Source organism: Colletotrichum godetiae, assembly GCF_030913485.1.
Source record: "Colletotrichum godetiae strain CBS 193.32 chromosome Unknown BDP55scaffold_2, whole genome shotgun sequence".
Taxonomy (NCBI): domain Eukaryota; kingdom Fungi; phylum Ascomycota; class Sordariomycetes; order Glomerellales; family Glomerellaceae; genus Colletotrichum; species Colletotrichum godetiae.
Window position 1 is genome coordinate 1269177 of NW_026851250.1, and position 14767 is coordinate 1283943.

Sequence of the window (14767 nt, forward strand, 5' to 3'; positions counted from 1 at the left end):
CACCAACAGTATTCTTGAGGTACACCCTGGCCGCTGAGCGGTTGGTTGGGGGCGGGACGTCATTCGGAAAAAGAAAGCGAGGCTTGTGACTGGCTGGGCCCTGACAACAAACGGGCTGTGCGGTTGTGCCGGTGTGGTAAGTAAGCCGCGGACGGCCGCGCGGACGAGGGTAGGGTGGCAGGTGCCCGGTCGGTGGAGGATGAGCATCATTGCATGTCCCCGACGTTGAGGCTGGGCTGTTTTACGCTAACCAATGCAGCGGGGGGACCGTAGTGTTGGTAAAGTGAAGAATACACCAAGCGGGAGCCAACGTAACGGACACGATGCGATACGGCAACCCGCGTATGTGTAATTAGCTACGGGTACAATAGTCTACTTCGAATGGATAAGTACTCGATCCAGGTGTAAGTCCCACGCCTGCATAAGGTAGAAGAGCAGTGCAATCTTCCCACCCGTTTATCGCTCGGATTCTCAGCCTCGTCGACCAACCCGAGATTGCCATGCGGCGGAACCGAGGTTTACGATCCAAAATAACACAGGAGAATAGTAAGTTGAAGGTTGACTCCCGTGATTCCTATGGGTTCAACCTATGGATCATGAGATGCAGAACATGTCTAGAACTAACTTCTTGCGTCGCTGTGGAAGTCTCTTGCGCTCACAAACCCACGTCATATTGCGCAAGAACAGAGCGTTGAAACGGTCGCAGGATAGCCCCGAGCTGCGCGGTGAGGACCTTGGATTCTAGAATGGTGGCAGGTCGGCAATCGCGGATGTGCATCTGCTGACTTTGGCTGATTGGCCGAGTGAGCCGCATTTCATCTACCAGACACATCAACACACAGTGGAACCCCCAAGCTACCCTTGTTCGGCCTCGTCGGATGGCTATCTGCCTACCATGCTGACTGCCTGCCCTGTATTGGAATTGCGTTGGCATAGTATTGGCATGAACACTGAACAGGCGAGGCATCATTATGCCAAGGGAAAAGAGTGAAGCAGACAGAGCCAGATGGGTCTCGAGGCGGAAACTGTCAAGGCGACGGATGAGGTCAGACAGCATCTCAAGTCTTGCTGGCTGGCGGCCGTTGTGAGCCGGTGGCACAAGGCGACGTGCAGCAGCTGAAACGATGGCTTCGATCTGGCAGAACTGCAGCGTCGGAAACGGGACCTGTGAGTGGCACTCGAGCAGGTGAAGTTGATCGAGGTGATCAATCGACAAGTGTGATTGACAAGGGCAAAAAGAAACGGCCTTCAACCTGAATACCGGTACACTACATAGACGGCCTCTCCTATTCGTCAGGCGAATCAGAGATGTTGACCTTCATCATTGATGGACCGCGCCCCACCTGTGGACTTCCACTGATTGCGCTCGGCAGCACCCGGACCCGCGGCACCACCGGAATAATGTCGGGCCCTTTCTCTCTCAGCTTGGATCCACTTGGCCCGTGACGGGAACCAATGGCCCAAGATGACAACGGAAGGTTGAGCCGGGGCCGTCATTCGCGGATAGCCGAGCGTGGAGGGCCCCGAATCCACTTCCACGCGTTCCTCCCACGCTTCCAGTCCAACCCAGCACCACCCAGGGGCCAGCACCAGGGACCGCACCCCTCTGATATTATCTCGGTTTTATTTATTTTTATTTGTTTTCCTACGTCGCTCTCTGTGTCTTTCTCTCTCTCATCGCTTTCTCCCGCCTCTCACAGGACGACCAGGAAGCAACAGGCTTCTTTGTCCAGATCCATCGCCAGCCTGGGCCCCTGAGCCCCCCCCTCCCCAAGCCCAAGTTCCATTGACACTATCCTCTTTGGGCTAGATAGCCGACTCCACCTTTGGCCTTTCCCCTCTTGCTGCTTGCCAAGTTGCTGCTTGCACCTGGTATGCCATCTGGTGTGCTGCTTTGCAGGTTGATCTTCTCTCCTTTTTCCTGAGTCGCGCACTACCTACAAAGTACCTTGCTCACGAAAGGCACCCAAGTCCTACCAAGACACACACATCACTTTGGGCAGCACAAGTGGAGCGTTCCGTCGTCTTTCATTACTGAGGGCATTCTTTTGTTCCATTGCTCCATTGCGCCGCCGAGGCCATCTAAAACAATTCGATCCCAAAGTCGACAAACGGCCATTTCTTCTTGCTCCCTTCTCGAATGCAGCCTGGTTCGCCGCCATCAGCAATCCCATTCATTCCGTCTCACTCTCCGACGCTGGTGTCCGTTTTCCTCAGCCTCCTCTACGCATGATTGAGGCCATGTTTAACGCGGTTCCCTTTCCACCTTCGACATCGGGCTCCCTCTTCCCCAGTGCATAATTTCCATGGTACACCTTGTTTCTTAATACCCCTTCCTAAAACCCATCTTTCCGCCCAATTACCTGCCGCCGCCCGCCCCTGCTTGGCTCGAAGAGAACCCCTCGATCTGCCTTCCGATCTTGACGACCCGCGCCTTGTCCAACCCAAACTTGTTTCCTACGAAAACGACGAACCGACAAACCACGCCCCCGACGACACACTGCCGCCGACGTCGACCGTTGCACACAGTACCCTACCGAAACATGGCCGGTGTCCTGAGCAAGCGCCAGCAGGCGCGTAACGAAAAAGTCCTCCACGATCTGGTCCAGTCCGTACCGGGGAACAACTTGTGCGCCGACTGCCAGGCGCGGAACCCAGGTAAATGCAATTGTGCTCTCCCGCCGCTCAGACCGTGGGCCAAATACTGACAGTAGTTCGCAGCATGGGCCTCTTGGAGTGTAAGCGCGACTATCCCCCCCTCCCCATGCGCCCTATCGATACGAATTCGATTCGACTGAGACGGCCTCCATTGACGAGCGAGACTGACGTGCGACTGTAGCTGGGCGTGTTCCTTTGCATGAGATGTGCCGCTATCCATCGAAAGTTGGGAACCCATATCTCAAAGGTGAAATCCCTGAGCATGGACAGCTGGTCTAATGAACAAGTGGAGGTTTGTGCAAATGCATATCCAATATCGAGATTCGTCGCCCCTGACCAAACTGTCTGTCGCAGAATATGAAAAAGGTCGGAAACGTCAGGTCCAACCAGATTTACAACCCCGATAACAAGAGACCTCCCGTCCCCGTCGATGCCGACGAAGCTGATTCCGCCATGGAACGATTCATCCGCACCAAATACATGAACAACATCCCCATCCCCACGAGGAAGCAACACTCGGGTCTTTCAGACGAAGGCGTTCCTCCGCCGTTGCCACCCAAGTCGGGAGGAAAGTTTGGGTTCAGATCAGCCTCGTCAATCTTCCCGCTATCATCCCGGCTAAGAAAGGATTCGTCACTGCGTAACACCATGTCGAGTCCCCGAGAGCCGCGAAGCCCTTCGCCCAGCGATTTGCCGAACAAGCCCTCCAAGGTTTTTGGCGCAAGCGTGTCGTACGAGCAGGAAGATACAGAGAGGAAGCTGGCCAGTCTGAGGGACATGGGATTCTCAGACGGCCAACGCAACGCCATGGTCTTGAAAGGCGTGAATGGAAACCTGGAGCGCGCGATCGAGACACTGGTGCGGTTGGGCGAGAGCGACAGGCGGTCACCGTCATTGACAGGGCCTCGCGAGAGCTCTTTGCGCGCGACACGCTCCCACGCAAACCTATCAACGTCTAGTGGACTGTCTGCGCCGCATCAGACTTTCAGTGACCACCCCCAATCGCCTTCGACAGCCTCTAGCAACAACCCCTTCGACATGCTGCCGCCGCAGCCTCAGTCTTCTCAATCGACCGGCACGCTCCAGAACAAGAACCCTTACGCGAACAACCCGTTCGGTGCTCCGACACAGCAGCAGCAAGACATCGCTCAGGCTTTCGGCAACATGTCCCTCGCGCCCGCGCAGCCCCTTTTCCCGCATCACACAGGCGGATTGCCGGCTTCTCAGCCGTTTGCTCAGCCTCAGCAGATGTACCAGCAGTCCATGACGCCTCCCATCCCGCAGCAGCAGCAGCAGCAGCAGCACCATCACCAGCAGCAAAACTACAACCCTATGAGCTTTAATAGTAATATGACATATCCCCAACCCATCCAGCCGCAAGCAACAGGCTACAACCCATTCTTTACGAACCAGGCCCAGCCTCAGCAGCAACAAAACCTTGCAGTCAACACAGGGCAATCATCAAACCCATATGCGAACAACCCGTTCACTCGATCTCCGACGAGGATCCAGTCGCCTTCGCTAGGCCAGATACCCGAGCAGTCACAATCCAACTTCTACATGGATTCTCCGCAGACAATGACGCCGCAGAGCAGCAATCCCTTCTTTGCACAGCTGGGCTCGCAACCTACAGGGCAACAGCAGGTACCACAGCAGCAGCAGCAGCAGCAGCAACAGCAGATGTACCAGCAATCATTCCAGCAAGAGCAGGCGTTCAGTCAGCAGCAACAGCAGCAACAGCAGCAACACAACCCGTACCAGCAACCGCAACAGAACGCTTTCCAGCAACCGGTACAGCAACCATTCCAGCAGCAGGCGCAACACCCGTTCCAGCAACAGGAGATGCCACAGCAACAATACCAATCTCCTGCACCGCAACCTGCGTACCAGCAACCTCAACGACCAGACAAGGCTTCGATTCTGGCATTGTACAGTCAGCCGCAGCTGGCACCTCAGCCTTTTGCACCCCAAGCCCAGGCGCAGACGCAGGAGACCCACCCCGAGGCTGCGGCATCTCAGCAACAAAGCCAAGAGGCAGCGAGCGGATCCATGGCGGCAGGAAGCAAGAACCCATTCTTGATGAACGGTGGTGGTGGTGGCATGTCACCGCCACCACAACAGGCAATGGCGGCTCCCGTCGCGAATACCGTCGGGCCGCGCAAGGCGGGCGTCAGTCGCGAGAGCATGGCATTTACAGATATGCAGTGGACGAACGGGCGACACAGCCCCGATGCGTTTGCCAGTCTAAGCGCGCGGCACATGTGAAAGGGCCCTTGGGTTGGCTCTCAATTTTTCTTGTACATACATGCTCTCTTTTTTCCTTCGTTTTTTTTGTAAGATAAACTATCGATTCGAGGCGATGTCCGGAATTTTCGCACACTATGATTGTCCCGTTCACACCACATGGCCCGCGGAGGGTTCTTCCCTGCACGCATATATCAACGCTCGTTTTGTGTTTTGATATCGTTTTGACTTTGTGTGTCATCTGTTCTTTTGTGCTGTTTGAGTTTACGTCTACTAACACAGTTTTCTGCCTGTCTGTCTAAACAGCCTGCTGCCTTAACCCCGTCTCCCCCCGCGGGGGAACTTGGAAAGTTGGGAAAGCACACGCAGCCGAGAATTGAACTGGGGCTCTCCGACGAACGATGCCAAGATCGGAAGCTGACGCCGGCTTCTTCTTATTGACTCCACACTAGACCTTATGCCGTAGCTCCGAGTGACTTCCCGTAGTATTCCGGTAGGATTTTCACCGAATTTCCAAAAGTCCCGCCAAAAGAACGCGAGGCCGAGGCCGAAAAGAGGATTCAAACACCGTTACGGGGCGATGAGTCAAATCCCGGAAACTACAAAAACACGCCGAATACGCCAAGGAGGAGCCGTACGCCATTTCTTGACGAGTAGTTTTGTATAAGGTACTACGGATAGACGACTTTTCTTTTCTGTTACATAAGGTAACTCTACACACGACTAGAGCTCACATACATCAGCTGTTTAACACAACTGGAGCCACTTAATCTTCTACATCTTTCTATCAACCCCGAAGACCCGGAACCGCGCCCCCGCACATTTAGGTTCCCCCGCCCAACAACCAAATACCAAAAATGACATCCCCCGCATTCCAAGCCCGGCTCCGCGCCGCACTCCCAGACAGCCCCGACGCCCCCACCCTCCCCTCCCCGGCCTCCCTCGCCGCCGCATCGGCATCCCTCCCTCGACGACCATCTCGCAGCGCCGGTGTCAAGGACGGAGAGGAGTCCTCCACCACCACCAATGCCGACTACCTCGCCCCCCTGGGCACCGAAGCAACGCTAACCCACATCCTCACGGACATCGTCCCCGCCCTCAACGGTCAAGCCCGCAGCGGCCGGTACTACGGCTTCGTCACGGGCGGATCTCTCCCGGTAGCCGAGGCGGCGGATACCGTCGTCTCGGCGCTGGATCAGAATGTGCAGGTGCATTTGCCGGGGCAGACTGTTGCTACCGAGGTGGAGAGCGTTGCGTTGGGGATGCTTGCTGATGTGTTGGGGCTTGAGAACGGAGGAGACGGAAGTAGAGACGGAGAGGAGGTGTGGAAGGGGAGGACGTTTACGACCGGTGCGACGGCGAGTAACGTCCTCGGACTCGCGTGCGGGAGGGAACATGTCGTTGCCAAGCGCGGGGGAAATGTCGGGGAGCAGGGGTTGTTGGGGGCGTGTGTGCGTGCCGGTGTGAGGGATGTGCAGGTTTTGACGAGTATGGGGCATAGCTCGCTTTCCAAGGCGGCGAGTGTGGTTGGCATCGGGAGGGCGAGCGTCAAGGAGCTTCCGCTGAGTAAGGACAAGCCGTGGAGGTTGGATTTGGAGGCTGTAGAGAGAGCTTTGGAGAAGGGGGAGAGGGATGGGGTTGTGAGTGTCATTGCTGTTAGTGCGGGCGAGGTGAATACGGGTAGGTTTGCGACGGAAGGCAAGGAGGAGATGGGGAGGTTGAGGGGGTTGGCGGATCGGTTTGGGGCTTGGATTCATGTTGATGGTGGTGAGTATTCTTTTTCTTCTTGTCTTGGTTTGAGTTATGGTGAGCGGATGTGTCTGTATGGGTGTGTGTTGTGATCTTGCTAACGATCGTGGTGTCATAGCTTTTGGAATATTTGCTCGGGCTCTCGAGGCGAAGCCCGAATTCGCAAAGATTAAAGAGATGGCTTCGGGGTTGGAACTCGCCGACAGCATCACAGTAGACGGGCACAAGCTTCTAAACGTGGTACGTTGGCATCAACACCCCCCTCCAGCCCCCTTCTGCGATATGAAGCAAAGGGTAACTAACATCGTGTAAAACAGCCCTACGACTGCGGCATGTTCTTCTGCCGCTCACTCCCAACCCAAACAGCCGTATTCACAAACCCAAACGCAGCCTACCTCTCCTCCGGCCCCTCCACAATCCCCTCCCCACTCAACATCGGCCTCGAGAATTCGCGCCGTTTCCGGGCACTACCAGCCTACGCCGTCCTCCGGTCCGAAGGGCGCAGCGGGCTGGCGGCTATCCTGGGCCGCATGGTGATTCTGGCGCGGAAGTTGGCGGTGTGGATTCGGGCTTCGGATGCGTATGAGCTTCTTCCCGAGGCCGAGGGTGAATGGGACGTCGAGGAGACGCACATGGTTGTGCTGTTCCGCGCGCGGGATGAGGGGTTGAATGAGGAGCTTGTAGGTAGGATTAATGGGACGAGGGAGGTGTATGTCAGCGGAACGAGTTGGAAGGGGAGGAAGGCTGTTAGGGTTGCTGTGGGGAGTTGGAGGGTTGATGTTGAGAGGGATTTTGAGGTTGTGACGAGGGTTTTGGGGGATATTTCTGCAAGGGGATGAAGGTGATTTCTTTTGCTGTTTAGGTGCGATGATGCTAATGGAAGGTATTCGTGCCAGTGCATGGTCAATGAACCAGCCTTTCTACCGATCTGCCAGCAAGGAAAGGGAATCGTACTTGGATGACTTTTTCTTTCATCTGAATATAAGCGTAAGGGGCAGGTGATCGAGTGGTCTAGGAGGCGTCGGTGGAATCCGTTCTTCCTCGACCACCCTCAACCTTCGCTTCACTTTCATTTCGATACTCTACTAGTGACATCTTTCTTTTTGCCGTAAGGTGAAATCCTTTTCCTACCTTATTCAGTTTGTATATTACTGCTAATCCACCTAATTCATGCCCGAATACGACCAATGATCTATGGCCCATTCAATCCAGCCGGAAAGAAAGAGGGCAGGCAATACATGGGCTGCTTCTCCTCCTCACCTCAGCAAGCAAAAGGGGCGGGTGGCCAAGGGGCTTAGGAGGCGCCAGTGGAATCCGTTCTTCCTCGACCACCCTCCAACCTTTCGTTTTTTTGGTTCGATTCCCTACTGGTGACCCCCCTTTTTGTGCCCTTCTTCCAATATGAAGATCAAACGCGGTGGAACTATTTGCTTTTGATTTTACTGGCTTTGCAGATGACATGAGAATGGCGAACGACATGGTCGTTTTCGCGTTGGGATGATATCTGGGACATCTGGGTTGGACGCTCGTGTCAATCATCAGCTTATGCATTATGTTGCCATGAGCAACACGTCGCGCGCACCTGCCCCAGCATAGATATTTCATACCAACTTTTTGCAGGGCGGTGATTTGAGGTACATCCCGAGGCTGGGAAAAAGGCAAGGGCTAGCTGTTCAGCCTTTGAATGGCAATACAACGTAGTTACTTACCTTATATCGCACATCTAGCCCTCGACGATGTAAGGAGCCTTCCATGTCTCTGAGATGATGTGCTAAACACGACAATGGTATTATTACTCTATAGGTCGAGTATTGTCTCAATCGGAACACCCCAGTACAAGCTAGCCACGCCCATGGCGCCGATGCTCATGGTGAATGCCATAAGGAAGTTCACGTCATTGTTATCCAGCAAGTCCCATCCAGTCTCCACGACCCGCGAGGGCTTGGCGTCGCCCATGGTGGGCTTACGGTACTTGTCTTCGGGGTCATATCTCTTCTTCTCGTCACTCGTCTCGAGAGCGTTGACGTCTGCGTTCGCCGCCATCTTCTCAACGGCGTCTTTGCCCTCCCCGTGAAGCGCTGCGGCCTTGATGGTGGCGCGCTTCAGGTTCTTGTCGGCGTGGTCGCCCGAGTCGCTAGCGATGAGGACCTTTGCGCCGCCCTCGCCCTCCACGATCTTGCCGGTCCGCACATCTCGCACGGAGCGCTGGAAGACGGCTCCCAGCACGCTGTCGAGCAGACTCCCCAGGACACCCCAGAGGGTCATGCCCAGCATGAACGTAGACCGCTGCTGCGTCGTCCACGCGCCGAGGCTGCCGCCGACTTTGCCGGCGCTGTCGTCGCCGCAGAGGGGGAGGAAGACCATGGAGGCCGTGACGATGATCATGGAGCCGAGGGCGCCGGCGGCGATGCCTAGGGGTGTCACGCCTCCGTTTGTACCGCGCGGGACCTTGCGCAGAGTGGGGGATGTGATGAGGCGGGGTTCGCCCTTGGCTAGGATGCCCAGCTCGGAGCTGAATGTGTCGGCGGCGACGGCTGCGTAGTTTGCGATGATGCCGATTACGAGGAGGTCACCGCCCCAGGAGTAGCAGAGTGTGCCTGAGGGATTCGGGGTTGTCGTATCGAGGATTGCGTCCTTGCGCTTATTGAGTTGGTAGGCGTGTAGGAGGGATAGGCACGAGGCCATGAGCGAGTTGGCGAAGACTGTTGGAGGGGAAAAGGTTAGCTTTACTGTGCTGAATCAACTTGGGGGTTTTAATGGACCAACCTTGGACGTGGGTGCGTGCTCCTTCACCTCCCGATGTGCCTCGTGAGGCCATCGTCATTTGTGCTTTAGCATCGTGTTTGACCTGAAAGATGAGTTAGCATTTGGCGTTTCGCTGCAGTAAGTGAGCTAGCCGTACCTTGGTGGCCCTTGTTCCAGCAAGGAAGAAAGTGCAGAGCAGCGCGAATGGCAGGTTCCACGGGTGGTAGGCATGGGCGATAGCTGTAACGACGGCGGCGACAATGCCTGCGGGGGTCAGGGACTGGTGCGACCAAGCTCGATAGACGAGGGCGAGGGTCGCCGGGAAGGCGTAAATCGCTTTCATGGTGATCGATTGCTCAGGCGTCGTGATCTGGCGAGCTTTGCGAGTTTTTGGCAAACTCGGAGTGTGGTGTTGTAGAACGATTCACCAGATTGCCAGCTACCGTCTGGTGGGCGTGGTGGGGTGTGCAGGTGTTCGGGTGAAGGTGAACTCCACGTGACGTCAGCGCTGGGAGCTCGGGGGTTGGAGGGAGGAAGCTCTGGGCCCCTGTCTGCTACCAAATTACATCACCCCCCATGCCTTAGCCATATATCCGTATTCCGCACTTACACAGCTCTTTAGTTGCGCAGATTGTACGATAATTAGGTATCTGCTCGTAGAATCCGGCAGCATGGGAGCATCGTCTCGGGTGTAATGAAAGTTCCGAGCACATGCGAATGGTTGAGAGTCGAAGCATTCTTTATCCCTGCCAGAGCATGCGCCGCGACCTCGCTGGGTGGCTGCGGCCTTTCTCGGTTCTAAGACTTTGCTATGATGATGCTTTCTATGTCTGTGAAGAGCTTCCCTTCACGTAAGGAGGGATTGGAAAGATTCATATGCAGAATAGTTTGCTGCGCTGATATGTCGTGAGGTAGTTAGTTATTGTATACATGGGAAGGACGATGGTGTAAAAACATTCTAGCTACTGCCATACACTAGATTGTCACCATGAATGATCAGGTCTATACACTATACCTACTGGGATCAGAGGCCATTATCACCATGAATTGCCAACTAGCCCTTATGAGTATGTGGTTTACAGATAGGCTGAATGATCCACGGAATATGCGTTCCACGATGAAGCTTCAATTGTTTGAGGCGACAAGTCTAAGAATATCAAGAAGATAGAAACCAAAAATTACCGTTTCAGTCAGCATAGAAGTATCCGTAATCACCGTTTCCCACACTGACGAGAAGGCTGAAGCCACAAGGTGAAGAGTTCGGGCTTCGTTCCCCGATAACCCCGTGGAGGAATGATGGAGACCAAGTTCCTTGATCCGTACAAGGAAACCTGGTGCCAGGGTGTGCGCCATGCACTATGCTCTGACCAATCAGCACGAGCTTCGATGCGATTATTAGCTCCCCCACGTCCCCCGGAATCGGCTCCTTTTCTGCTTAGCGAGAATCGGCGAGCTTCATGATTCATGAAGAGCGAGACACGAACAGTCACTTCGCATCACCTTGCAACTCAACTCTCCAGGGGATGGACTGTGTATAAGGCCCAACAAGTCGCGATAGAGAGAGTTTGATCACCTCTTTCTACACCAAGGCCTCTTCGGAAAAGATCCGTTGGCTCCGACCGCGACGACGTGAACGCTGGTACACTGGCGTTTCTCAATTGGATGCGATGGCTGCCGCGCGCAATCTCACGACGACCGGGAGTTCCCCTCACTCAGACATCATGGCGGCAGAGGTGAGGGAAGAGCCCAAGGCGGCCGTGAAGAACTACAAGGGCTTCGTCGCCGGAGTATTCTCCGGAATCGCCAAGCTCACAGGTTAGTCACTCTGCCTCCAGAGAGTTCCTTCTCACGCCTTCTCAAATACCGTACTGAAACAGCGAAGTCGGCCACCCCTTCGACACAATCAAAGTCCGCCTCCAAACAACAGACGCCTCGCGCTTCAGCGGCCCACTCCAATGCGTAGGCCAAACGCTACGCAACGAAGGCATTCCCGGTCTCTACAAGGGCGCGACCCCTCCGCTAGTGGGCTGGATGTTCATGGACTCAGTCATGCTAGGCTCGCTGACGGTCTACCGCCGCCTCGTCGCCGAGCGCCTCTTCCGCGTCGGCACCGTCGACAACCTCCCCTCGTACGGCCACGGCATCGCGGGCATCATGGCCGGGAGCACCGTCAGCTTCATCGCCGCGCCCGTCGAGCACGTCAAGGCGCGCCTGCAGATTCAGTACGCCGCCAACAAGGCCGAGCGGCTGTACAGCGGGCCCGTCGACTGCCTGCGCAAGATTTACACGAACCACGGTATTCGGGGCGTCTACCACGGCCTCAGCGCGACGTTGCTGTTTCGAGGGTTCTTTTTCTGCTGGTGGGGCAGCTATGATGTGTTTTCAAAGTACTTTAAGAAGAACACGAACCTCAGCGCGCCGGCGGTGAATTTCTGGGCGGGCGGGCTGAGTGCGCAGATTTTCTGGTTGACGAGTTACCCGTCGGACGTGATCAAGCAGCGCATCATGACGGATCCCCTTGGTGGCGGGCTCAATGACGGCACGCCCAAGTTCAGGAGGTGGAAGGATGCTGCGAGGGCGGTATATCGGGAGACGGGGTGGAAGGGCTACTGGCGCGGATTTTTGCCGTGTTTCTTGAGGGCGTTCCCGGCTAATGCCATGGCGTTGGTTGCATTTGAGGGCGTTATGCGGGCTCTGCCGGAGTAGATGTGCGGGCAATCACCTTGCATTATAGACGAGACTTTGTACGAGGGGCACCGATAGCCATAGATAGACTTCAGGATACCCAGCATCGGAATCATAATCGCACCTCACAGTATGCATCACAAAGAGATTCAAAACAAAAGACAAAGTGGCAGATCAACAGGCACACGAAGGTGCTAACTTTTGGTATTCCGTTTTAACCTTGCCAAAATTCCAGTGCCATGCCGACCCAAGTAACCTTAACCTGACTAGTGCATAGAAACCGTTTACTCGTCGTCCTCATCAGCCTCGTCGTTGACGACGTTGAAGAACTTGAGCTCGTAGACACCCTTGGAGGTGGAGACGACACGGAGCCAGTCACGGAGCTGCTGCTTCTTGAGGAACTTCTTGGTGCTGGAAGTGGGACAGTACGTCAGTAATTGGTCCTTTCAGAGGCAATTCCTCGCTGGCGCGCAACGAAAGGTGGACAACTTACAGGTACTTGAGGTAGCGGCCGGAGAGCTCGTTGTGGGCAATGATCTCAATCTTGCCCTCACCCTGCTGGGAGATCTGAACCTGGTCGCCGAGGTTGCCGACGCGACCCTCAACCTTGATCTTGTCCTGGAGGAACTTCTCGAACGCAGCGACGTCGAAGATCTTGTCGGAGGCGGGCTGGGAAGCGTTGATGATGAACTTCTTGGTAACCTTCTGGTTCTTGCCCTTGCCGGCGCGCTTGATCGCCTAGATATTGGGGAACATGACGTTAGCCTACTGTTTCACGCCGCCGCCCATTTCTGTTCCAACTCTCATCATTTTCAGAGAGAGACAGAAGAGAAATGGGCTGGGCCAACAGCAAAGCGGTGTGTCATGTACGTACTGCTTGAGGAGCCATTTTGGACGGATGTGATGGACGCAAAGAAGTTTGATCCTGCGTTTGGTTGTGTTGGTTGTGGTGAGGGGAGGGGAAGACTTGACAGATTGAGATGGAGCTTGACACTTCACGAAACTTTTCCTAGCCCAAAAGTGGATTTCGGTTGTGGGTGAGAAAAAAAAAAGGCAGCGAAATTCTAGGGCAACGGATCAATACCTTATCCGGCGGCGTTGAGGGACTGGTGGTCCTAGGGCTCACCGAGCTCACCGAACCTCTAGGTGGTCTAAGCTTCTCGCGCTCCAATCAAGAAAGAGTCGCATACCCTGCCCCAGCGTTGCTAAAATTGGCAGGCACGCAATGCACCAAGGGCGCGTCCGCGCTGTCACGAATGATTCACTTCCGACATCTCAAATGTCCACGTCAAGGGTCGCCTTCATTGTACCTTATAGGCACTGATTCTGCCTGAAATGTCCTGCCTAGAACCCCCCACGCGAAAGAAGCCCATGCATGTGTGAATCACGGGAGCAATTCATGAAAAAGCGGCTTCTTACTCTCATTGGTGGGACTGAGATGCGACTTCGTCCTGGTCACGATTATGAACCAGTGCCGAGGAGCCAGTGAGGTCTAGGAAAGGGGTTTCTTTCATCTACGCCTAGACCTTTCGCGAATGAATTGTTCTACTTCTAGTCTTCGATCATCTCGTGACGCGTATGGGTACTAATTGTAAGATTATTTGTTTCAAGTAACCCACGGCGAGGTGTGCCCTGAAAAATTGGTCATCGAGAAGCGCAATCATAGATCCGACCAAGTTTCCTCTCGTTTCCTCAGCCGCCGTATCGGCATTGTGTAGCACATCAATCTTGGCTATTGCTTTAAAATGAACTAATGCTAGCAAGATGCTCATCTAAAGATAGTGAAATCTGTATACGAAGGGATTGCGCAAACGTCAACTCACTCTAGACGACGAATCGGCTCGCTATATCGGTATTTTCTTCTTGTAGAAAGGCCGAGTCTAAGTAGACCACAACGTCATTTCAAGTCGAAGGCCTGATCTACCGCATTTCGATCGTCATTTACAATTTGCATGATGCCATATTGCTAAGCTATGGAATCTTGTGACTAATTTAGGACCTACCAGAATATCAACACATATACTGGCAGGTTCACATCCAGAAGCGCTACCTACCTAGTCACAGGTCAACCCTAGGTACTATCATCCCAGAACAGCCATCATGTTGAGACGATTTTGCCACTTCAGGGTTCAAATCCAATGGCAGGAGAAGGTGCCGTAATCCACAGACCAGTCTGCCCGGGTAAGGGTCAAATGTCGTCAACGCCCTTAAGGACTCAAGTTGGCTCGCCGAAGGACATGATAAGGCGTACATGTCTGTCTTGACATGCCAAGATACGCAATGGGCAATTGCGAGATGGCTGGGACCAGTCCGGTTCCTGCCGGATAATCGATAGAGCTGGGTAAGTGGTTCCCGGTTGACGATGCCCGGAGGAACACGGACTTGCTGGGAGGCCCTGGCTGTCCTTGCACGGCTGGGGCGTGCGATCCCTGAGAAATGTCTGAGGCACACATGCATAGGGCTGAACGATTGGATGGACTACGTACCGAAACGGACCCCACCTCGATCTCTCGACTCCCCTCCTTCATCAAGTACCTAGTTCTGGGTCGCCATACCACCAAATTTCCATCTACATCGCAATTGTTTGCCCGAGTACTTTCCAACGTAGCTCAATGCTACAAGCTAGGCATCCAGTCTCGTGGCTGAGTCTTGCGCAGGGTAGCCTGTTCTCCTGGCAGGGGTGTGC

The 14767-nt window shown here is 54.7% G+C and overlaps 5 protein-coding genes across 5 annotated transcripts; 3 read left to right on the forward strand and 2 right to left on the reverse strand.

Moving 5' to 3' along the window:
- Positions 1–2745: 2745 nt before the first annotated feature.
- Positions 2746–5304, forward strand: BDP55DRAFT_135530 (putative GTPase activating protein for Arf-domain-containing protein). Its single transcript, XM_060565530.1, has 2 exons — positions 2746–2950; positions 3013–5304. Exons 1-2 carry the CDS (start codon positions 2858–2860, stop codon positions 4921–4923), a joined length of 2004 nt encoding a protein of 667 aa, XP_060436297.1. The 5' UTR covers positions 2746–2857; the 3' UTR covers positions 4924–5304.
- A 37-nt stretch (positions 5305–5341) lies between these two features.
- BDP55DRAFT_135539 (pyridoxal-dependent decarboxylase) lies at positions 5342–7672 on the forward strand. Its single transcript, XM_060565531.1, has 4 exons — positions 5342–5570; positions 5646–6666; positions 6770–6891; positions 6969–7672. Exons 2-4 carry the CDS (start codon positions 5760–5762, stop codon positions 7488–7490), a joined length of 1551 nt encoding a protein of 516 aa, XP_060436298.1. The 5' UTR covers positions 5342–5570; positions 5646–5759; the 3' UTR covers positions 7491–7672.
- Positions 7673–8448: 776 nt separating this feature from the next.
- BDP55DRAFT_689548 (integral membrane protein DUF92) lies at positions 8449–9739 on the reverse strand (the record flags this gene model as incomplete). The annotated part of the gene is made up of 3 exons (XM_060576753.1): positions 8449–9353; positions 9418–9499; positions 9554–9739. The coding sequence occupies 3 exons, from the start codon at positions 9737–9739 to the stop codon at positions 8449–8451; spliced, it is 1173 nt and encodes a 390-aa protein (XP_060436299.1).
- Positions 9740–11063: 1324 nt separating this feature from the next.
- Positions 11064–12102, forward strand: BDP55DRAFT_540049 (mitochondrial carrier domain-containing protein; the record flags this gene model as incomplete). The annotated part of the gene is made up of 2 exons (XM_060568088.1): positions 11064–11211; positions 11279–12102. The coding sequence occupies 2 exons, from the start codon at positions 11064–11066 to the stop codon at positions 12100–12102; spliced, it is 972 nt and encodes a 323-aa protein (XP_060436300.1).
- Positions 12103–12233: 131 nt separating this feature from the next.
- Positions 12234–13266, reverse strand: BDP55DRAFT_135343 (ribosomal L22e family protein). Its single transcript, XM_060565529.1, has 4 exons — positions 13222–13266; positions 12956–13145; positions 12575–12819; positions 12234–12492 (listed from the first exon to the last, which is right to left on the reverse strand). Exons 2-4 carry the CDS (start codon positions 12968–12970, stop codon positions 12366–12368), a joined length of 387 nt encoding a protein of 128 aa, XP_060436301.1. The 5' UTR covers positions 12971–13145; positions 13222–13266; the 3' UTR covers positions 12234–12365.
- Between the last annotated feature and the right edge of the window lie 1501 nt (positions 13267–14767).